We start from the raw sequence: 25,927 nt of genomic DNA, 5'->3' as shown, positions 1-25,927 counted from the left end.
TCGGCTGAGGCAAGAAAGAGTCCCCAACGGGGTACTTAGCTTTTTAGAAGTCTTCGAAGTAATATTCGGTAGTAGTAATCTCTGGATCTGACCGACCGGCACTTGCGAACAGCTTCTGCTTCAGGCGCCACGCGGCAAGAAAGACTGAGGAAAATGGTGTCGGCTGATGCCTTTATACCCGAAGAACTGCCGCAATGACGTCGGGTGAAGTGCGATACCAGCCGAAGCCAGACCTAGACTTTGGAATCCGGCCGACCGAAGGGCTGCCTGATGACAGGACAACCCATTTGTAAAGACTGCAGATGCATCCTTGAAGGACATCTACCTTACAGTCTGGGCAGAAGGGAGCATAGCTAGCAAACATATGCCAACCTTCCCAGGTGTGTGTGTGTGTGTGTGTGTATGTGTGTATGTGTGTGTGTTTGTATATAAATCAAATCTCAAAGTGCATGTGTGTGTCAGCTACTTGGGCAGGGATACGAAGCAATGGTTCGACAGAGAGGGTGCTGGAGGTCTTGGATTGGCCTGTCAACTGAGATCTTAACCCTATAGCTGTGTTAGTGGAGGGTCTTACAGGGGATCTGAAGAAAGAAGGGGAAACCAACCCAGACCAACTCTGATCTCTGTGTGCTCTTATGAGAATTTGCATTTTACTGTGTGTATACTTGTCATCCTCCCAAAGTGTACATCCCCTAGCTGTTGCCAGTGGTGAGGATTGAGGCTCCTTGATTACTGGGTCAGGGCAGGGGTGTCACGACTTCCACTGTATTTCACATCATAATAACAGGATTTCGGCAGCATATGATAACCTACTGGGCTACCTATCCCTCTGCCGCCGAGACTGAAGAAACATTATCTGTTGACAGTAAGATGGTACACTTACACCTACATGTGGATGCAGTGACCAGCATGGACAGGAGAAAGGCATACATCTCAGAACGGCAAGAAAAAACAAGTAAAGACAATAACAGGGTGATTTATACATGTGTGTGTAAGATAAACTCTAGAAACCACAAAGCCAATCTTACCCATCTTCTCAGACAATGAGAAACACTGCCTCTTATGTTCAGACAAAACTTAATCAAGAATATATCACTGTTACTGCATATGCACTGTGAGCTTCTTGTGTGTTGTGTGGGTGGTTCTGATAATCTAATGTGTGTTTGTAAGCAAGTGTTAAGCCTCCAATGTTACTGTGTACATACACCTCTCACATACTGTTGTCCATTTTTTAAGGATTAAGTGGTTGTTGGTAAACATGAAAATTGCTACATTGTCTCAAGATGCCCGCATCCACCAAGCTGGCTACAGAGAAGTTACGGAATTGCACATCCATGCTGTCTACTAGGGTTAGAAGGCTATAAAGGGTGCTTTGTTGGTACAGACTAATAAGGTTGCCTTATTAAACAGACCTAGACAAACTAGAATCTTGTTACAATAAGACTGCAAAATTCGCAAATAACTCTACTTTTAGAAGCCATGTCCTAAAGGAGCTACAGTGGTTAGAACTCCCTCAAGTAATCAGTTACCACCAACTAGTGCTCACCTTTAACATACTAAACAATCCCCACAAAACTCCAGCCCTAAACCAACTACTGAACCAATATTCAGCAAACCGTCCACTACGCTCATCTAACAAAACCCTGCTCTGCATATCCAAAGCCAACAATACTGCAGGGAAAGCTCTTTTCTTTCATACAATCGCTAGGAAATGGAATAGCCTCCCCCAAAATATCTCTTCTGCATCATCTATCTTACTGTTTAAAAAGTTACTTAAGTCACACCTCTTGCAATCCTGGCTCTGTCCTTGCATCACATAATGCTTTCCTGCTCTCCAGCAATCCTTCCTACATTCCTTTCTTCACTGCTCACTTTCTCTTTAATACTGTTGCCAAACACTGCCATACAGGGCCTACTATGTGTAAATTGTTATGTCTTTTGTGATACATCTTTTGATAGCACTGGTAAATCTGGAGATTTTCTCTCCCAATTTCTGCCAAACGGGGTCTACTATGTTTAAATTAAGTTTGCTTGAAAAAAAAAAAACATTGTAAATGTTATACTGATTGTAAGATTTTATTCTTTTGATTGTAAAATTACCAGTGTACATATTATTTGATCTGGAGCTTTTCTCCGCGGGCCTCCGCTGTAAATGGACCACGTTCCAGTTGAACTTTCCCAGTAAACAAATGTAAAATAAATAAATAAAATAAATTAACTCCTACACCTAGTTAACTCTTAACTCTAGCAGCCTACACACATCTTGAAAAATTATAAACAATTGTAAATGTTTTGTGAGCAATAAAAGTTATTAAATTGTACAAATAGCAATGCTATCAGCAATAAGTATTCCTTACAGTGATAATAGTCACTGCATTCATAGTCTTTTACAGAAATGCTGTAATATATTATAATGCACACAACCCTCAAATTATATTTTTAAACGTCACTATTCAATCTAGACCTATAGTGTTAGAACATTTTTGATTAGCAGACATCAGCTTTCACATGACAACAAGAAATTCCTGCATGTTTGCAGAGATATTTACAGAAATATTAAAACATATGTTTAACTGTATTAATCAGGAATACAAATAATATTGGATCTCTCTCAAGATGTACAACTTACATTGCAAATTAATGACAGATTTCTTCAACAACATTTAACGTTTCACCTAATGTCCTTTAAGAGTTTGTAAGGCACCTGTTTTTTTGAGGTATTACACACATATGGAAATATTGCTTATTTTTTCATCCATCCATCCTCAACCCTGTTTCCCATTTTTGCACATTTCATAATTACTAACAAACAACTAGCAATATTTCCTGTATAGTGAAATATAACCCAGCATTTTCATTTCAGTTAATTGTCCTGTCTCCCTCACTGGTGATTCACACCCTATACCTCATTAAATTGCAGTTATGAAAATATGAATAATAAATGGCAAAGATTAATTTCTCAGCTGTAGATCATACTAGATGAAAATCTAAGCGTCATTTTAATAGCTCCCTGCCCTTTATAATACCGTCTGTTATTCGCTAGTAAGTCAATTAGTTAAAGAAGCCAGACCTAAAAAAGTTCTGGATGCCATAAGGCAGTATGGTTGTAAATGGGAAATATACAAATATGGTGTTTTAGGCTTCAGTGAGTTAAGGCAGATTATGCCAAAGAGTAGTAAATTCAACTTATTTTAATGTTTCTACAACAATGAATTCTACAAAATTTATAGGTACTGCCACTCAACTCCCCCCCCCATAACATGTAAAATTACATACAATACTGCTATGAAATTTTCTTCTAACACATTTCTGTATAACTTGACTTACTAAAACATTCCAAGATCTAATATGAATGAATAACCTGTTACTGACTGACTAGAGTCCATAATCCTACCCCCCCCCCCCCCATGGAACTTCACATCCTTAATCTGCCCTCAATCCCTAATCCTATACTGCCCTTGCTTGCCTTAAGGAATAGAATCATTTGTGATTGTTCACTCTTCTCTTCATGGCAGATCAGTGGATGCTGTTTGTGTATTTGCTGACACAGTTCTCAAAATGCTGCACAAGGTAAAACATACAACAAATGTATTTTACAAACCATTTGGTTAGGATAACACTTTAATCATACACCGATCTGAACAGAAACAAACTTTGCATACCCTGCTGATTTGATCTGACTCCAGAAGCCATTGGTTTTATAGACAAAGAGTTTACCATGACTGGCCAGTGCTGTGAAGATATCTTGTTCTAATCGAATGCTTTCTGGACGCTGCCAGCCATTCGTGTTTTCCTCTCTAAAAGACAAAATACCAAGATTCTTTCTTAATCAAAATTTCAGTAAAGAACAGTTAAAAAAATACTGCATTCAAAAAGGAAACCGGTGGTAAAAGGGACCCTTATTTGTAGGTGGTACTGTAAAGTGTAACAGGATTAGTAAACATGTACTGGCCCAGCTTCAACAAAAATCAAGACCTAGCAAGAATACTTTTGGTCACAACATGCACATAACAGTGCATTTTAGTTGAAGGTGAAAAGATAACAGTTCTAGTTCAACAAGTTATAAAAAAAAAAAAAAAAAAAAAAAAAAAAAAAAAACATAAAAGATTATCAAAAATTCATAAATTACTTTTTTGTCTAAGTAGATCCCACTGAAATTATGACTGTTTTGGGGAGACCAAAACAAAATTTTGGGCAAACTTTTGAACAGCTAAGAGGTATTGATGTGTAAATGTAATGCATTTATTTTCATTATTGATTTCCATACTATCAGTTTTGGTTAGTAAGAGGGGTTCATTTTCTTCCTTTTAATTTCATTTTTCCATGGTGATTCAAAGGATCTTAGTCATTACCTAAAAAACACAAAAGGTCAGTGCATATACTTGGCATTTCAAAAAATACTATGGTACAGCGGTAGCATTGTTGCCTCACAGCAAGAGGCTCTCCTGTTCGATTCATGGCTGGAGTGCCTCCTGTGTGGAGTCTGCATGCCCTCCCCGCGGTCGAGTGGCCTCCGAAAGAGATGTGTAAATGGGCGTGCCTTCGCTGAATGGTGGCATTGGGCTGGCAACTCAGCTCCATAAAAAATCTACTACCAATCATTAGCGGACCGGAGTTCTGCTGTGGCGACCCCTAACCGGGAAAAGCCGAAAAGACAAACAACAACAAACAACTACTACTTTTTAGTAAACTTGGTCAACCTGCAGCAAAAACAGCACTGCATTGCCCACTACTGGTTACCCAAATAAGAAACTCTTCAAAGTCGAACATTTTGCTTGTGGCACAGCATAGTGAAAGCTCATATTCATAAAGTCTGTAAAAACAAAATTCATGTACATTATCATACCTCTCAACCTCTTGCAGCAAGAAATTTGGACAAAGCAATAAGAAAAAGTGTGCCAAAGGCCCAAAAATAGGGGCAATTTTTAAATAATGCTCTTATAAACTTAGAAAGTTGATAGGATAATAGGTTTTATATTAGCATGAGTTTTCTGAATAGTATGAAGTCTGAAACTCAAATGTCTGTCATTATTTTCTAACTTCATTTGCCACTAATTTTCCAGAAAAACAGAATTTTATGAAAAATGGACCAAAAATATGAGGCAAAAATCTGGACATTCTGTGAAAATATGTACAGTTGAGAAGTATGATACTGTTCTCCAGAATAAGCACAGATAATTAAGTGCTTCTGGCAAAGACAAGTTTGTATAACGTTTCTGTAATGGTTGAGGTCCTACAGAGTACAAACTTCTGCTATCATTTCTTTCTGTTTTTCCTTTTACTTGCAGTAAACAATTTAATGGACCACATTGTAGTAAAGGAATGATAAACGTCTCCCAAGCATACTGACCTAAAGTTAATTCAACTTAACATCAGTAACAAATAATACTTAAGATTCCAGCAGTTTCAGTTTAAGTGGAATATATTACAAATAAATAAAGTCTGTATCAGACCCTGCTAATTAATGTGGCACATATGCAGTTGCCCTTACGGCATAAAGAAAGCTAACCTTTGCAAAGTGTATAAAGGATTCTGATATCCATGAATATTTAATGCCTTAGAAAGTGTATTCTGTTTAACTGTATCATTATAAATGGTAGTTAGAATGTAGTTTTCATTGTGTTTGCATTTCTCTTCCCATGCCCTCTCTGTCACTATCCTTCACATGCATACACTTATCTCTTGTCCTCCATTTGTTTTACTATTACATGCAGCAGCACAGTAACCTGCTCCCATCCCTCTGACAAGGCCGCCCAACCCCCACAGGTGTCAGCAGCAGTGCCACCACTAGCTGAAGCACCCTACACATCTGGATCCCAGCCAGCCATAGTTGCCTCTACGCCTCCTGCCCTACCTGCAGCACCTGTGCCAGGATGCTCTGCAGTGGAAGCTGGTACAATGGCTCATGCATGTAGCAGTGAGAGTAGAGGTGATGCCTTTGCCACACACTGGTAGCAGGTAGAGTTTGTGGTGAATATCATCTGGAGGTTGAATGCCTACATCAGACAGATGGAGGATATGCTTCGACTCATTGAGTCTGTCCCTGCCCAGCACTAGCTTCACTCAGAGACAGGACCCAGTGATGACAGTACCCAGGGTAATGAATAATGACTCACTGTGTTTCAGGTGGCAGAGACTACATCTGTAAAATACCCAATCCTATCCCACAACCTGGTATTCTCTTCCCTTATGTGTCCATGCCCACCCCTATTGATTTGACAATCTTCCCCTCACCATTGACTTCCTCTGTTTGTCTGAGGTCTCCTTCAAAATTATGTTTCAACTTCCTTACTATATTATCCCACATCCTATTAGTCTTGTCTGCCTTTCCCAGTTACCTGACCTACTCTTCTTACCTTACTCTTCTTTTCTTCCCTAACTTTCCATTCTCTTAAAAACAACGGGTATCTGTCCCACAAAAAAAACTTTATGCCACCTAGCCATCCTCCATCCTGCTCATTCCTTACTGGCTGGTCTTCTGTCCTAGCCACTGCTTGCTTTGACTTTCCATCTGTCCTATACTCCCATTTCCAACCTTTAATCTGATCAAAATGTTGATAAGCACACTACAGACATGCCCAAAAAGGGCTTATAAAATGATTATTTTCTTGTATGGTGCACATTAGGTCATGGACAGCACCCTTGATTCCCAAGTATGAGAGATGAGAAATGGTACATCTTATGGTACAGAAAAAAATGAAGTCAAATCAGTCATGTGCTAACAATACTTCCATTAGTCACACACAATTAGCTAATCATCTTCGCACAGCAGCTGTCAAATATGAATGGAGTAAAGCTTATAACTGTATTCAGATTGCTTCTATGGCTCAGCTCGTTCATGCTTTGTAGAATGTCAAGGTAAAGAGTGAGGTGTTCCTATCCCATCATAGTTATATACATTTTATTTTTCTGCCTCCATTCTATCCATGTGTAACACTCCCCTGATATGAGTTTCCCTGACCTCTTCAGTAAGACTTCTGCAGTGACTCACCTTGTTACTGCTGTGCTTAACAGACAGACACTGAAGAGGATTATATGTTCAATTCCCTTGAGGCCTGTCTTTTGATTTCTGCTTCCAGTCTCTTTTTAGGTAAAATTCACCTATGTGTTTCGCTATTCCCCTTCAGTTATGACTTTTGTAGTGGCTTACCTTGTTAATGCTATGTCAAACAGACTATCACAGAAAAAAGTCATGGGCTCAAAACCCTCGAGACCTGTCTTTTGACTTCAGGTTCCAGTCTGCTGTTGTGTGATATTCCCCAAATATGTGTTTTCCTGAACCTTTCAGTATGACTTTTGAAATGGCTCACCTTATTAATGCTGTGTTTAAAATAATTACACTAAATAGGGTAATGGGTTAAATTTCCCTCAGGGTTGATATTCCATCCCATTCCATTATAGTACAGGTATAGTTAAAAAATAAAACTGTAATGATGTCAGAAATGGTGTGGGTTTATATATCATGTTACTTTACTGTATCCCACATATAATGTCTAAGTTTCACATAGTCATCTGAAATACCTGAAAATAGACAATCTGTATGTATGCTTCATACCACCTTCATTTTTTCTGCAAACCTACTATGCTTATCAGTTCCCTTTGTGTTCTTCTGTCATTTTCTGTTGTTTTTGTTGCCCTACCACCACCTCTACACTCAACACTTAGCAATCATAGCCTTACTTTTTCCATATATTTTTCTGCAGCTCTTTTAGCTTGAGTTACATTAATATTTCAGTACTTTAGTATTACCATTTGTGTTCACATTGTTTCAACATCTAACCTAGAAGCACGGTCAGTGTTTACCACTGCTGCTCATACTTTACTCTGGACTGGGTTGCTCCAGTGTGAAATTACCACGGGTTCCTACTGCATCCATGATGAGAAGCTGCTTACAGCACACAATGGCAAGGCAGCATGCGTCTGTAAAGAACCTTGGGGCTCACCTCACACACAAAACAAACAGTGTTGACGACTGTAATTTTGGATGAGGTGCATCTAATGAGGATTATACTGCAGACCCTTTAGAGTTCACACCACTGTGTCACGTTATGAGGAATCAGAATTCTGCTCTGGGGACAGAACAAATGAAGTATGGACTGATATGCAATAGGAGAGGATCCATCAAGAGATAGAATGTTGTGGCCTGGATTCAGGTACTATTGCCTTTTGTAGAAATATCTCTAAGGTTTTTAATTATAGCCATGTGAACACCGACAATGAATTGTTTTTTCATTCTCTGAATAGGGCTTAACCTTGTACCTGTTGTTAAGGTCTGATCTGGTTGCCTTAAATCTTAGGCTGAGTTTTCAAGAGTATGATCCCAACTGTAAAGCTGATGGGAAACTGGCCTATCAAAATACTATTAATCTACTCTTGCAAAGAAAGGCTACTTGAGAATGCCACTGGGCAAAAGGCCAAACACAGTACAATTAACATGAAATATAAACTTCCTGTGGAAGAAATAAGACTTCACCTGTTATGTAGTTAAAACAATATATACAGGAAAAAAAACTTTAATTGTTATCTCAGGATAGAATGATAAGGCTTATGAAGGGAGGTGGGAAGGTGATTATGGATAATGTGGACTATGCTGCAAAAATGAGTGCCTTATTAAATTATATCAACACTTTAGAGTCTCCATTAATGAGATAAACATCTCTTACAGAAGAAATGATTTATATTTAAGTGACTTACTGATACAAAAATGTATTTCTGCTTCAATGTTCAAGTTTTTATATGCTGGGAAGCCAGTTACCCTGACCACATTTGGGATACCCAAGGTACACAAGTACACTGCTAAACTCCTCTTACGGACAGTTGTGGATACAGGGGTATGAAAGAAACAACCTATGGATATATTTATTGATACTATTTTAAAACAATTCTTGGAACAACACATGTATTTGCTGAAGAATTCCTGTCATTTAAGCTGTGTTTCTAAGGAGTTACCTGTTCAGAATTCTGCTTTTTGTTACCACTTATCTGCCCCTGATTTTAGAATGTAGAAAGAACTGGAAAAAAAATCCCAGAGGTAGTTTATGTGAAATAAAACTGAAATTAGGGTATTTATGTGGCAGCAAAGGTTAGCTATGGACATCCCACCTGGGATCAATTAAAACATTTCTATTACTAACTTTTTAACAGTGAAGGTGGCAAGGCTTTGATTTTTTATATACGTAATTCATATGTATGCATATATTTATTTTTTAGAGGTTTTTTTTAATTCCTGATTTGAGTTTTGAATTTTCTCATGTGATAGTTTTTGTTCAACTGATTGGCCAATATTTTGTAGTTTTTTTTTTTTTGTTTTTTTTGTTCATGCACATCATATGTGGTGGTTCTAGATAGGAAGGAAAACATACTGTGTGGTATAAAATATAATAGCAAACAGCCTTACAGGTGCACATTATGCTATACAGTGTGATAAGAAGCATAATAGATAGGTTAGCACATGAAAGGCAGACCTTAGAATCTTGTCTTGAAATAATAAGATAATCATGTATCCAGTCTTGTCTCCCCTTAACACAGTAAACACTGCCTGAACAAACATGAATGTATGTATGCAAATATGAATGCAAATCATTTTTATTTTTTATTTATTTATTATTTATTTATTTGTTTAACATTTGTTGACCGGGAAAGTCCGACTAGGTTCCACAGATCCTGTTTTCAGTGGAGGCCCGGGGAGAAATGCTCCAGAAGCATGTCTTTAGAATGTGGGAGGAAATCGGAGTACCCGGAGGAAACCCACGCGGATGCAGGGAGAACATGCAAACTACACACAGAAGGCACCCCAGCCAAGAATCAAACCGGAGAACCTCTTGCTGTGAGGCGACAGCATTAACCGCTGCACCACTGCGCCGCCAGAAGACTACCAACAAACATGATCTCAGAAATATCTACAAAAGTTGTTTTAGCACTTTTTACAGTCCATAGGAAACAGTTGTAAGAAGTAAAACTATTTGTAACTATATGCATGTGTTTTGTTTATTTAAGACCATAAAAAGCTGGGAACAAAGTCAATGATGTCTTTAAGCCAGTATCTTGTAATGCTGTTTTTAAGAACTTAAGTGAGCAACAGTGCCACTGATGCTTTAAAACCAAGTACATAAGTGTTCGTATTTCAAAGAAGATTTATATTTTACCTACAATATACCAAAGTATAACTCACTTTATAAGAATGACTTTGAATAGCTTCAGTTGTATAAATTAAATTACCATAACAGTAGATGTTCAAAGAGATTACTGTTGCAGTAATCATAACTATATGGGACATATCCTGCTAAGAGTACTGGATTTTGGACAGTCAGCAAAGTTTTGGACTTCTTCCTTATGCACAGTACATCTGCTCTTATCATGAGACTATGTGCTGGTATAAGAGACATGCACTGGTGTAAAAAAGTCAGAACTTCCTTGCAGAATATATGCTTATGCAGGCTTTATTAGTTTAATGGTGCGACTATCATTAGTCGGCTTCAGCTACTGTTTTGGACAGATAAGTATGCTCAATGGTGAGCCTTCCTTTTCTGTAAAAGAAAAATACATATGAATATATATATATATATATATATATATATATATATATATATATATACACACACACACACACACACACACACACACACACACACACACACACACACACACACACACACACATTCTATGACAGTTAGGAAGGGTAAATGTTCTTGCGGTGGACAGATTCCTTACAAGGATATCCACACTTCGTGCGTTTTCTGAATTAGGCAGTCAGATGGAGTTGCCTGATATCACAGTGTATCAAACTCCCCTTGTCCTGTGAGTAAAAATCCAGTTTGTGAGGAAGTTTGTGATGACTGCCCTTGTCCAGTTTCATATGAAGTAAGAATCAATTCTGCCTGGGCCAAAAATGATTCACCATAATAATTTATGATAAATATTTCTGAATCCTCAGAAGTGTCTAGGAAACCACTGGAAAGGGTGAAAAATCATACAGGAACATCCTTGACCAAGAGAATGAAAGAGCATCTGTTCTCCATATTTGGTTGTATGGATTTCTTGTACAGCATTTGTCTAATTGTTTTTGCAGTGGACCAGTATGTTTGCGGAGTCTTCCTCACAGGATGCCACCCTGGATTTATCTACACACCAAGTTCCTGAGGAGTTAATGGTGTTAACACAGAGACTGATGGCTGCTGTGTTGGACATTTGCAGTTTTGGATATGTTTCACCAAGCAGAGGTAGAGGGCTGTTACTGGAACAAACTTAAATTGAGAAAGTTTTTGGGTAATGTCTGCCCCCTGTTTCTTTAAACACCTGGGGCTGCATGCAGGACCTTCTTGCCAATATCCAGCTAAGTGCTTTGAACCCTGCCATCCTCCTCCTCATAGAAAGGTTGGTTAGGAGGTCCTACTTTAAATATACATGGCTGGCTGGCTGAACTACTGCTTCTCATAGTAGTATATCACATTGTGCTCCCTTCATAAACAGGATGCTGGTGTGAGTCTTGTATCATTATACTGAAGTCACATATATACTTGGAAAGCTTTGCTGCTTTTTCCTCTAAATGTGAGAGTTTTTCACAGATGTGAATCTGGACCAAAATCAAAATTCTGCAAACAGAAAAGAATTAGTGACTTCGGTGGTTGCGGTTCTCCCCTGGTAAAGGATATGAAATTAAGAAGTACACAAGCTTTCAACGTGCATGCCCCTAACCATGGTAGCTTCCTGGAAAGATGTGCTGCTCCAAGGCTGCCATCTAAGCAGTATTCAGAAGAACTTTACTTTATTGCTCTATATTTCCCCATATGCATATCTGTTGATGTTCATGGGAAGGCAAGCAATGGGCTTTTGTATGGGGGGTGTCACCCAATTTCACCTATCAGATAACCCTCAAAGCCAACAAATACTTATGTATACTTGGATAGAAGGAAGTTTCTTTGCTCACCAGTGGGAGTGGGGAGCCTTGAGCAGCCTATCTGTCCCTGAAGGAGTGACCTCAGCACAAGAGCTTGTAGTAATTGGTCGTTTTGGACCATTTCCAGCTCTTTTGAAGTTCCCTGTTTAAAATCCGCCCCTGAGCGTTTTTTTTCTGGCTATACTACTCAGAAACAGCTCCTCGTGGTCCTGCAGAGTGGTGTTAGCAGCAGAGAACTGAGAAAAGCGACTACTTTCCTGATCTAAGTATTTTTTTGCTGTTTTTACCTGAGAGACCTTCCATTTCTTACTTTGAACAAGTTTAAACTGCTTTATTACCTGTTTTTTGCATTGTACATTATCTGCACTTAAAGTTACATTTGGTCGAAAGTTTATTGTTAAATTTAACTGTTGAGGCTACCCACTAAAGTGAGCTAGCCTGTGTAAGTGATTTATTACTGTTTTTCCTGCATTTCTGTGTACTTTCTAACCTAAAAAACAAACAAAAAAAATATCCTTGTTTTCCCGCCTTTCTCGACTAGTTTAGACCATTATACAGGCTTTGCTGTATTCTGGACTGTGGTGTAGTTCCTGTGCTGTTCATTGCCTTACTTGGATAGAAGGAAGTTTCTTTGCTCACCAGTGGGAGTGGGGAGCCTTGAGCAGCCTATCTGTCCCTGAAGGAGTGACCTCAGTACAAGAGCTTGTAGTAATTGGTCGCTTTGGACCATTTCCAGCTCTTTTGAAGTTCCCTGTTTAAAATCTGCGTTTGGCGGCTTTGCACGATTGTGCGCATAGCGCAGCGCCGGTTAAACAGGCTTAAACTATTCCTGGCTCGGCCAAGTCTGCACTTCAATTTTTCCCTTAAGAAAGCTCTACTTTCAACAAAATCAGTCTAGTCGCTTTATAATAAGCCTAGCACTTGCTCCTAAAACCTTTCTTTTAAGTGAAGCACCCTTAAACTAACGTAAGCACTACATCCACCTACAACCCGTGCTAATACCCACTTCCCTTCAAAGTCCTCTCTCTGACCCAGTTACACATCACCCCCTTATATTATTCTGGCATGTTGAGTGGTATATTACTGACGTCCTCTCCAGTTCAGCTGGTTAATCTGGGAATCCTGAGACAATGTTACAATTGTCTCATGTACACAGACAACCCTCTCCTCCTCCCAACAAACACAAACACATGTGAGAGATGCAATGTTATAGCCAAACTGGAGGCTGAACTCTCTCAACCCAGGACTAGCAAGACCAGACAGGAGGAGAAGGTAACCACACACACAACAAACCTAGTCTCACATAAACCAACCACAACTGCAAACCAAACACATAATAACACAAAGACATACTCGGAGGCTCTAATAAAAAACTTACTGAAACAACAGAGGCTCCCAAAGCAGACATCCAAGAAAATAACATCTCAAAACTCTGCACATGCAACACATAATACACAAAGTCAGTGTGCCAAACAATCACAATCCTTAAGGCGAAACACCATGCCTGATACACTAGTAATATGTGACTCTATAGTCAGACACACTGACGTCCCGCTTACCAGGCTGAACAAAGAGAGGGTAACAGTGAGCTGCCTGTCGGGAGCTAGGATCCGCCACATAACACAAGCACTCAGGTCACTCCAAAGCAAGTACAAATATGACTCCGTCATTGTCCATGCCGGTGTGAATGACCTGAGATGTACCTCCTTGGACTACATGAAAAGAGACATAGAGGAGCTCTCTGATTATGTAGCCCAGGCCGGTATGACCCTGACCCTGAGCAGCATCTTGCCCTCACCAAGAATGATGCCACAATACAAAGACAAGATGATCAGCTTTAATAATTGGCTCAATTACTGGTGTCATTCTAGGGGGATCCAATGTCTGTCTGCTTGGGATGACATGCTGGACAAGCCACGCTCCTTCGCAAGGGACAGCTTGCACCTGTCATCACTGGGCTTCCGGATATTGGCTAAGGCTCTTGCCACCCCCATAGTGCCTTTTTTAGGCAAGGCTCAAAAGACAAACCCACCACCTTAGAAAACAATAAAGGAAAAAAACTAAGGTTAATGCTTCTCAATGCCAGAAGTCTAAATCTCAAGATGCAGGCTCTCGAAGCACTCCTCAGTATGGAGAGCATCGATGTCTGTGCAGTAACTGAAACCTGGTTCAAGGCTCCTGAGAGCACCCCGGCCCTACCAGGTTATACCTCATATCATGCATTTCGGCCCCAAAACCTGGGCCAAACCACAAAAGGAGGGGGAGTGTCCATATTCATTAAAGACACCCACACCCCCAGGTTAGTGGCAACGCACGAAGCATCGGAGACCATCCATGTGCAACTAACCATAGGCAAAACTGCTATACAACTTGTAGCATGCTACAGACCACCCTCACAATTTCAGGAACTCCATTCAGCCTTCCTGAAGACACTGGAGGATATGAATGTCTCACCAACTACCATCATATTGGGAGACTTCAACTACCCAAACATAGACTGGGTGCATTACTCAAGCCCCAACACCCTAGCCCAAAAGTTCCTGGAATTCATCAACTCAAATGCAATGGAACAACTAGTCACCTCCCCCACAAGGGGAAATAATATACTTGACCTGATCATCACAAACATGGGGACACAATGCTCAACACCGGAAGTATACCCCTCACTAGTGAGATCAGACCATAAACTAATAACCCTAGATATTCATATCCCACCTCCACCCCCCCAGCACAAAAGACCACAGTGAGAAACTTCTCAAAAGCTGACTTTACACTCCTTAGGACTGAAATGGTATCCTTCAAGCCCCCTGGGCAAGTGGAAACCACATCCCACACTGCTGAATCCATCACAAATGCTTTCTACGGCCATCTCCAAGAATGCATGGATCATGCAATCCTAAATAAAACCAAGACCCTTTCCACCAAAGGCAGGCATCCTATCTGGTGGACCCCAACCATAAACAAACTTTATAACAAGAGAAGAAAGCTACTGCAAGACAGAGCAAAATCCCATGAAGGGAAGGCATCCCTGATCAGCACTAGCAAAAAACTACGTTCGCTAATAAAATCATCAAAGGCCAACTTCGAGAGAAAAATCGCTAAGGACACTAAAGATAATCACAAGGCACTCTTCAGTTATGTTAGAAACCTGGGCGGAAACCCTCAGATATGTGCAGAGTTAGTTCATAACGGCAAAAAATACACTGAGCCCACAGATGTTGCCAACATACTGGCAGACAGGTTCAGTGCAAATTTCTCCCCTCCCTCTCCTCCAAAAGACGAAATAAATATCTCAGCTGAATGCAACCTCCCTGAAATCTCAGATGTCCAGGTGAGAGCTGCCCTCAGCAAAGCTAAAAATACAGCATCCATGGGACCTGACGGTGTCCTGGGTTGCGTGCTACGTGAACTCCTAGAGGAGCTAAACCCGCACATAAGAATGCTGTTTAATCTTAGCCTTGCTACAGGATATGTCCCTGAACACTGGCGTACAGCTACAGTGGTCCCACTCCACAAAGGTGGCACCTCTACAGACCCTGAAAACTACCGCCCCATAAGCTTGACCAGCCTGGTCTGCAAAGCTATGTAAAGGATCATTATGGAACTCATAAACAAAGACATCGGGGACCTACAGACAACTGACCCTACCCAGTTCAGCTTTGTAAAAGGCAGATCCTGTCTTTTAAACCTGGTGGACTTTTTTGAAACAGTCACTAGAGCCATCGATGAAGGCAAAGCAGTTCATACAGCCTACCTGGATCTGGCAAAAGCCTTCGACACAATACCCCACTCAGGCATCATAGACAAGCTCAACAGCTTAAATGTAAACCCGTTTGCCACAAGATGGGTTGCAAACTGGCTAAAGGACAGAACCCACAAAGTCAGAATAGCTGGAGCTATGTCAGACTCTAAGCCAGTCACAAGTGGAGTTCCACAGGGCTCTGTCTTGGGACCCATCTTGTTCGGCATTTATTTCTCAGATGTGCAGGCAAACATAGGGGGGTTGTGGCTGACAAAGTTCGCAGACGACTGCAAACTAGGCGCCATAGTCGACACACCAGCTGACACATGCATCCTCCAGAAGGGCCTCACAGAAACAAACGACTGGTGCCAGAGTCATGGCCTTAAACTAAATGCCAAAAAATGTATAGTCATCCCCTTTGGAAAAAACAAAGTACCCACAAATTACCACATAGGCGGTAATCCATTAAGTACGGAAAAAGTAATCAGAGACTTGGGGACCCAAGTTGACAGTGACCTCTCATTTGACACCCATGTCGCCAAAGTGGTTAGAAAGACCTTCTACCTTGCCCACCTTATCATGAAGGGATTCACATCCAGATCAAAGGATGTCATTGTACCCTTATATTCCTCCCTTATCAGGCCTATGATTGAGTACAATGCCCCATTTGGTATGTACCTCACCTGGCACCTGCAGCAGCTGGAGAGACCCCAAAAGTACCTTACCAAGAGGATCAAGGGTCTCCAGCATATGTCATATGCTGCCAGACTGAAAAATCTCCAGCTCTATTCAGTAGCATACTGCCTGCTCAGAGGTGATCTGTGCCTTACGTACAAGGCCATGTCCAATTCAGAATTAATGGACATGCTCCACCTCAAAAAATCCAAATCCATCAGAGCCACGAGAGCTAAAGATCTAAACCCCAGCACAAATATGTATAGGACATGCTGGAGGGACAGATTCATAACCCAGAGGCTTCCCGCACTCTGGAACAGGATACCTGTCCATGTTAGGCAGAGCCCCTCACTGACTCTCTTCAAGAGAAATCTGGACGAATGGATGGGTGATCATAGGTTTACCCCGGGGGTCATCTCTGTGTCATTGCTAGATAGAGGCACAGTAAACTAAATTTTATTTAAATTGTACACTTTTGTATCATTACATGGGGTGGCAAAAGCCACATACACTTTGGCTAGGCTTATAAATGCCCTAGGGCAGATAGCCTAGTACTATACTATGAAACTATGAATTTCAGATCTCCACTGGGGATTTAAGAATGGAATGTGTACTCCGTGCACTTATGGTCAACCATTCTCCCCTGAGAGGTGAAATTATACTACATCAGCACACCCTCTTCTGACATTTCCTCCTGTGCCCAAGCTGTTAATCAAATCTAAGTTGTTTGGGATGCAACTAGGGCTTTATCCTTCTACTGCATCCTTGGAAATATATTCTGAACTTGCCCCAGACTCTAAACTTCTGCCTCAACTATGGGATCCATTAAAATATGTAGGAAACCTACATGCGAAGGAGCACAAAATGGAAGCCCGAGCACTGGAGGTGCTGGATGAAGAAATCAGTCATTTGATGCCTGAGGGTTTTCCTGATCTGGGAATGGCTGCTCCACTACATTTCTGGTTCCCTTGAGAATCCACACTACAGTCTTCTTGCCCATGAAAGAAAGAATTCTGAATCAAGGCTTTTCAATTATTAAAGGTCTGCCTCCTACCCTCAGCAATACAAGGCATGTCAAAGTCAGTAGTATCATGGAATTTATTAGATAACTGTCCTTTGTTTTGCACTCTTTTCTGATACCAGAAGAAACTGAGAGAGATTCATTGCTTACAGTCAGTTTTAAAAGCCACTATTCCTTGGTTTATACTGCAGTCATGATAAACCTAGACAACTCTAGAGTATTCATAAGCTTAAAAAATGTGAGCCAGTGGTAATAAAGTAAGATAAATGTGAAGGAAAGAAATAATACTAAGAGCAAAAGCAATAAACTTCTTATATTCTAAAAAAAGGTCATAACATTCTTAGCTCAAGTTTCCTTTATAAACAAAGTACAAAATTTACAATTATCAGAATAATAACAATTTATCTTTTCTTCCATTCCCGTTCTGATATTTTTCTCAGGTGTTACTGTACTGAGGGGTAAGAATGCTTACACTGGAGTATACTGTGACACAGTATGCCTAGCTCCTCAACCTGTCAGTTCACATCCAACTATTTTGTGGGCACACATTCTGAACTTCAAGAAAAAACAGTGAAGGTCAGACAGATATCCTACCTGTAATGATATATAAATATATACTTTCTTGACTTAAACAGAACTCCAAAAACAGCTGCATCTGGATGGAGGAGTTGTAGACACAGGAAGAAGGGTATTTGAGCTCCATCAGGGAGGGTCTACTCAAATGTTTTGATACAGTAAAACAAACTATATCAATAGAATCTCTGTTACCCAAAATGCTGGAAATTTGTATTCACATACAACTCCACAAACACCTCACTGCCAACATCCTCTTCTCAAAGGCCAACACAGCTTTCACCCAAGTCAAAGCACCACAACTGACCTTCTATATTTCACCACAACTATCGATCATCATAGAAATGCAGGTCACAGAGTTTCATCCATCCTTCTTGACTACTCCAAGCCATTTGAAATATTCTCTCATCCTAAACTACTAAATGAGCTCCCCTTCCTAGACCTCTTCCAACATATAAGCTATCCTGGTTCAATAGCTTCTTTAGCAACACACAACAAGCTGTAAAATTGCAACACACCTTTTCAATTTGCCTTTCAGTTCCAGTAGGTGTCCCCCAAGGCTCGATTCTTGGCTCCCTTCTATTTACTATATTCATAAACAAGCTACACCCCACTATCAAATGAGTTAACATCATACAGTATGCCAGTGACGGCTCCATCGTCCTCTGCACTGGAACAAGTCTTACAAAACTCCAAAAATTAAACCAGTCATTCTTTTCCTCTGTTGAATCATGGCCAACCAATTTAAGCTTGCAATTAAATCCTAATAAAGGAAAATTAATGTTTTTAGCACCCAAACAATTCTCAGCACAGAAACACTCTTAAAATACTGGGTCAACCAATAACATTATCATAGAAAAGGTTATCCACACAAAACTTACTAAGTGTAATTTGAAATTTAACCAGCCATTCAGCAAATAATAAAAAAAAAAAACAAATAAGATTCCCCTACCAGTCAAACCCATGCCAAACTGATGCAACAAGGAACACTACTGCTCAGTCCTACTAACTTCCCAGATTCCTATATGCATCAGTCATATTTACAAACTTGCAAACAAAGATAGAGGCAAGCTACAAGAAAGTAGCAAAACACTGCCTCGCCTTAAAATGACTCAATTGTTAGAGCTATCACAACAAATCTATCATCGACTAGTCAAAACCATACATTTACCTACAACACTGACAATTAATTGCCCCTCCCTAAAAAATATCCTACATCAGAATTCACCATGCAGTGAGTTAAGTTGCAGTGAAACACAACTTATGGCAACCTCAAAGTCATACAATGCTGCAGGAGATGTTCTTTATTTCAATTATGTCATCAAAAATTTGAACAAGTTGCCACTTCACTAAAAGAAGCATATAAATTAAAAGGCTTCAAACCAACATTAAAAAATACATGACTGAGTACTGGTTGTGCCTCGCCAGGATACGAGACCTTCGAGCTACTAACAGGTCTATGAGACACCCAGTTTGCAGACACAAGCCACAGTTGGACTATCTCACCTTCAATTCTCCACAAACTTCTCCCCTTTTCCTCCAATTTCCCTAAATTCCCAATTTTCTTTCTCATCTCTCCACATCACCTCTTCCCACTTTCCCACAATTCCTATTCCCCCACTTACCTCCTATTCTTCCAATATAAGATCAAGTTATCCTATTTTAATGTTGGATAAACTGTATACCACTTTGACAGCTCGTCAACCTGTCGGTTCACATCATATTACAAAATACGGATAATAATATCAATATCACAATTCCTGAGAATTATATGTATTAAATCATTACTCTAACTTGCTTCTATTCTTAATGTAGTGTTTCATTAGAACTATGCATTTTAGACAATTACTGCAATATCGTCTCTGTTTTTACTGTTGTGTTTTCTTTAGGTCTCTGTATTAACACATTACTGCACGTATTTTAATTATCACTGTTTAGAGTTTTTCTCTCTGGGCCTCTTCTGAAAAGGGGCTGTTCTTGCACAGTTGGACTAGCTCAGTCAACATAATAAAATAAATATATTTATAAAGTACATCTAATAATGGGGATCCTTCTTGGTATGTCTAAGACATTGCTGACTTAGAGGTAATAATCCCACATTAGAAAGGCAAGATCCAGAGGACAATCAAGAGGAATTATTCCAGAAGGTCAGTAACTCAGCACTTCAGTCTTGGAGGCCCAACTCCTGAAGGCATAGTCCAAACAGTAATCTGAGCTGGAGATAGGAAATAATGATCAAATGGCTGCATCAGAACATCTGTAACTGAAGTATTCTTGTAATAAGCACTGAAAGCAGTCATACCCTTGGTACAGTGACCTATGAGTGCAGAATTTTTCAACAGGTAGTAAAATCTAATGGCAAAAGATAATGCAGCTGCAATCCAAGTGGAAAGGGCTTCATTCAAAACTGCTAGAAAATATGTATCAGACATGTCTCCTGAAAAATCAGGAAAGGACCAGACAAGCAGTTCAGAGAGCCTGACAGCACATTCACGTTACCTGGAATGGGACTGCTGAAAGGGTAATACCAGTTATAAATGGCCCATTGTTAGTACAGCATAACATACATATCCCTAGCTTGCTTAGGTGCTACCACAAGGACTGGTTCTAGAAAAGATCAGAAACAGTCCAAAGCAGCTTTTTCTCCACAGTCTTCAAAGTCAAAGGAAATGTCAGCAGCTATAACTGTTTAATGCACTGCCCCTTCTCCAATTGGGACCTCTAACCCTGAAACATGAAGAAGAGGCCAAGCTGAGCTCTCCACCATCTACAGAGTAAGCACCATTACGACATATGCTAGATTCAGCTGCAGGAAAGAGATGTTCACCTACAGACTGATAGCAATGATCAACCATTCCATAGCCTGATGACAAGAGCAGACACCACCAGGGCGGGCGTCTGTGAAAAGCACAGTGAGACTGAAGTTACTAATACCTCATATTCCACTGCAATAGCAGTATCCTGATACAAAAATATTTGAAAAAAAAAAATAAAACTTCTGCATAAGCAACTACTACAGCAGAAATAGCTATGGAATACTTTGTACTGTACAGCATTGTTTCCATTACTCCTCAGCATCTTCATAGCCCTCAGTGTGTGTACAGATTCCATTTATTGTGACAGGAATGGATGGAAAAATCTCAGCAGGTCTTTTCAGATACGAGCTGGGCCTCTAAAACAGTGAACCACATTACCCTTCGTAATAAGCTAGCCAAATTCAGCTTTAGTAATAAGACTATTCACTGGTTTCAGAGTTATCTACAAAATAAGTCATTCAGTGTTTGCTCCAAAATCTCTTTCTACTCAATTGGCCACCTAAACACTTTAATCCCACAAGGCTCTGTTCTCTAATTCTTTAACAGCTACTATTTTCCCTCTTTATCAATGATTTCTATTCAACTCCCCAGTCTCAAACTAGTTATGTATGTATATGATGTACACCTTTTGCATTCCAGCAATAACCATCATGAACTCCACAAGACTTCACTAGGTTGCGAAACTGGTCACTAGTATTCCTCATTTGCACATAAACGAGAGTTACATACTTAACACTAGATTCTTGTTGTCTTTATCCATCTGGCTGAACAAATGGGATATCACATCTGATCAGATATGACCTCAGTGCCTTTTTTCCAGCTTTTGGATCTGTGGTTCAAGCTCATCCCCTACTCATAATGCTCTCCTTTTCCCTGAAACACCTCAGATTGAGTTGTTCCCCACTATATCATATATGCCATTAAATATGCCATTAATGATGTCATATATCCTGCCAATAGTGATGACAGGGAAGATTAGCTCAAAGGCTGAAGATATAACAAGGCCCTGGTCCAATCAGTTAACTGGGTGCCAAATGTGACCATGTTGACAAAGGGGGTGTGGAGGGAAGGAGGCTGAACCAGACAGACAAAGGCAACATGGATCTAGTGTTATAGTAAGTGCTTAACTTTCATATTTGTTGTCTTATCTGTATGACTCGACAAATGGGACAGATTCCACAGTTACTACAAACTCATGGATGGTCTCAAGAAAGGATATTCCAAAGGATGGTGTAGTTGAAAGATGCATACGATCTTAACTGCTCATCTAGCGTATAGTGAGACACAAAGGCATGAACAGAGTAGACCAGGTATCTGCAGCACAAATTTCATCTATGGGAGCTCTGGCTAAGGAAGCTGTGGAGGCTGTTACTGCTCTGGCTGAATAATCTTTAGGTTTATGTGGAAGTGCTAATCTTCTTTCTTTATAGACAAGGGCAATGTAATCAAAGAGCCACCTGGACAATGTAACTTTAGAAGCACCTTACCCCCATTTTAGCCTTGGAGAATGAAATGAAAAGCTGATCTGTTTTCCTGAACTCCTTAGTCCATTGTAAATAAATCTCATTTGACAGTGTACATCTATCAAGCACAAGAAATATTCACCTGTGTTAGAAAATTTTGGAAAAAGAACTGCTAAGTTAATAATCTGATTTAGAAAGGTCTCTGAAGTCACTTTAGGGAAAAATTAGGGATAACCGGAATGGGCACCCTGTCCTTATGAAAGATCAAGTAGGGAGGTTTGTATGACAAGGCTTGTATTTTTGAAATACTTCTGGCAAAGGTAATAGCTATGTGAAAAATGACAAAATCTTCAAATCTGCAGATGCCGCTGGTTCAAAATGGGTTTGGTCAAGGCCTGAATCATTAGTGCAATATTCCAAGCAGAAAAGCCATATTTGATACAGGGTCTAAGTAGAAAAATTCCCTTTCATTGGTGGATAAGAGGAGAGGAGGGGTCAACCTCCAGAGAATGTGACGCCTGCATACTGGCATGAAGTGTACTGGAGAGCAGAAAGGCTGATGTAACATTAGCCACTGAATCGAGAGGGTCCACTGTAGTACTCTCATGTAATACCTTGCTTGCGGGACCAGCATAAAGATACAACCAAGGCCCTAAAAGACAAAGAATTAGTCTTGCTGGGGGATTTTATGAAGTAAGAACTTAAAATCCTTACAGATGAATAGAATGGATCCTTGATTGCTGGAGCTTCACTATCTGGAATGTTGTGTCCAGATGGCACCCTATAAAATCTACTGTCTGCATTACAGTCAGTTGACTTTTTGTCAAGATTACAGAGATTCCAAAGTGTTGGGAGAACTGGAACATGTCCTTGCACTGAATCAGCTGATCTCTACTGGGAGCAGTAAGGAGCCAGTCATCTAGATATGGGAACAGCTGGAACCTGTGCAGTCTCAGATAAGCTGCCACAACTGTCATGCATTTGTTGAACACCCTGGGGGCTGCACAACTATCATGCATTTGGTGAACACCTTGGGGGCTGTGGTGAAACCAAAAGACAATGCTCTGAAATGGAATTGACTGGCTCTCAGCCAAAAATGAAGAACCTTTCTGGACTGCTCTGCTATCTTTACATGGTAGTAAGCATCATGAAGATCTGTTGAGCACATCCAGTCATCCTTCCTCAAAAGGGGTAAAATGGACTGAATCGTGACTATCCAGAACTTTGTCTACTTGACAAACTCATGTAGGTAGATGAGATTCAAAATAGACCTGAGGACTCTGGTCTTTTTTAGAACTAGAGAGAACCTTAAATAGACACTGGATCCTTGCTGGTCTGGTGGGACCTCCCGGATGACTTTCTTTTCCATCAACTTTGCTACCTCCACTGCTGCTACATCCCTTTGACTGGGTCAAATGTGGGGGTTTCTCTTTTTGTTGACTGGAAGGAAAACAAAGGGAATAATATAGTCTCTGGTGATTACCTTCTGCATCCAAGAATCTTAAATGATTGCTGGCCAGGCAAGAGGGTGCAGAGATAAGCCCCCCAGGTGACTACAGAGTGCAGCAGTTGGGCAAATGTTTAGGAGGGCTGAAAGGGTTTCTCACTGAAAGGGACTCAAACTCCTGATCTCTTCCTCTTTCGGGGAGAGGGCCGTTATAGACTATCTAACTGAACTTTAATAATAGAATAACTTGCCAGGTTGTTAAAAATGGAAGCCAAAACATTGAGAACTGCTGAGACTGGGGCAAAGAAAAAGTCCAAGTATCCCTGAAGTGCCCAAGCTGAATATCTTTTCCATTTACTTTTATAAATCTTGGAGGAAAGCTTCTGAGAGGATGAAAGAATATGTCGAACTAGGAAGAAAAACCTGGAATGTTTAGCCATCACTTGAACTGGAGAAACTATGCAGTCAACTTGAGGCCATTGACATCTGGGTATTTCATTCCTGTTGGATAAAACAGGTCTGGACATGGGTCCAGTATCCAAGGTGGATACAGAAGATGAGGCCAGAGGAAGAGGAACCATAGATTAGTAAGAGGCTAACTGCCCTTGTGGGTCATTTTAAGGCTAGCCAATTACCCCATGAAAGTATCGAACCCTGCACCTTGTGTTTGTAAGGTAAACACCTTAACCATTATTCCAACCTCGTATCTCTCTAACCTGATGAGGCCAAAAGGATGCAATAAGCATGACTGTGCTCTTCAACCGGGATGCCTTCTGTTGAAATTTGGGGATGGGAGAAAATAGGTATACACGTAATGGAGACCAGAGGGCTAATTGTGGACAAGAGCATCTCTTGGTGACCCACCGTGTGGAGGTACCGGAGGGAACAACCTGCTGCACTTATTGTTGAGGGGAGAAGCAAAAAGACTGCAGTATTGCATGCCCCATTGACAAAAGATCTTTTCTGCCACTCTTTGATTGACAGTCCACTCATTAGGCATCAAAATGGACCTGCTTAGCTTGTCTGCAAGTATGTTGGTTTTCCCTGGTACGTGCATTGCCATAAGAAAGCAACAAGAAGAGATCACCCATTGCCACACTCTCATTGCCTCTCGACACAATGGGTAAGATCTGGATCCCCCCTGTTTGTTGATATACCAGACTAATGACATGTTGTCTTTCTGTATTGCAATCATCGCTGAGAACAGAACATCTTGAAAAGTCTGCAATGCTAATAGGACTGCTCTCATTTCAGGACACTAACGTGTACACTGTCATGTCCTATGCACCATGCGTCTTGGACTGTCCTTGCCAAGAAATGTCCCCTCACCCAATTTGGGAGGCATCCATGGTGACTGTGGCTACTGGCTGTAGGAGAACAAAGGGGCAACAATGACAAACTTTTTCTGAATGAATTCTCCAAAGAAGATATTCCTTGCAAACTTTGGAAATCTTTATTTGAGTGCTTAAAGGATGCTGAAGAATAGATCACTGCACTGGCAGAGCCAACTCCAGGACCCATATATAAAATCTGGCTAATGGAAATAGAGTTTTTGCTGCTGCCATCAATTTTAAGGCTTGCAGGACTAGCCTTTCTGTAAGGAAAGAATGGGAGATCACTTTCATGACCTGTAATCTAAGAGTACAAGTTCTTGTTAGAGGAAGCAAAGCTATCTGGTGGTGTGTGTCCAGATGAGCACCTATGAACTCCAGTCTGAATGGGTGTAAGTTGTGATTTGGTTTAACTAACCATGATTCCCAGCTGATGACATAACTGGAGTAAGTAATCCCTTGCCTGAATCAGTAGATGACTGGATGGGGTGGTCAGGAGCCAGTCATCTAGGTGTGGAAACACACACAATCCCAGCAGTCTTAGGTGAGCCATAACCACTGCCATGCATTTGGTGAGCACACTGGGGGCTACGTTGAGGCAAAAGGGCAGTGCTCCAAACTGGTAATGACTGGCTCCCAGCTGGAAGCGCAGGTGTCTTCTGGAGCACCTGTTCATTTTGATATGACAGTATGCATCCTGCAGATCTATCGAGCACATCCAATTGTTCTTTCTCAAGAGAGGCACAATGGACTGAACCGTGACCATCCAGAACTTTGAGTATTTTACATATTGATTCAGTTGGCTGAGATGAAGAACTGGTCTTCAAGTCTCCTGTCTTCTTTGGCACTAAAAAGAATCTTAACTATATTTCAGATCCTTGCTGGTTTAGAGGAACTTTTTGAATGACTCTTTTCTAGCATATTTACTATTTCTAAAGCTGCTGCTTCCCCCTGATTAGGTGG

The 25,927-nt window shown here is 40.5% G+C and overlaps 1 protein-coding gene across 2 annotated transcripts in view; it reads right to left on the bottom strand.

The window, feature by feature from the left end:
- Window positions 1-25,927, bottom strand: part of GMPPA (GDP-mannose pyrophosphorylase A) — a 424,071-nt gene that overhangs the window by 221,802 nt on the left and 176,342 nt on the right. For both annotated transcript variants that reach the window (XM_044075874.1, XM_044075875.1), the window contains one exon: window positions 3,663-3,797. In XM_044075874.1, coding sequence (XP_043931809.1) covers window positions 3,663-3,797 — 135 coding nt within the window. The remainder of the gene's footprint in view (window positions 1-3,662; window positions 3,798-25,927) is intronic.

This window comes from Protopterus annectens, chromosome 6.part1, assembly GCF_019279795.1.
Source record: "Protopterus annectens isolate FY-2018-M chromosome 6.part1, PAN1.0, whole genome shotgun sequence".
In the NCBI taxonomy this organism is placed as follows: domain Eukaryota; kingdom Metazoa; phylum Chordata; order Ceratodontiformes; family Protopteridae; genus Protopterus; species Protopterus annectens.
The sequence above is the reverse complement of the archived record's forward strand: the minus strand, read 5'-3'. Positions and strand labels throughout refer to the sequence as shown.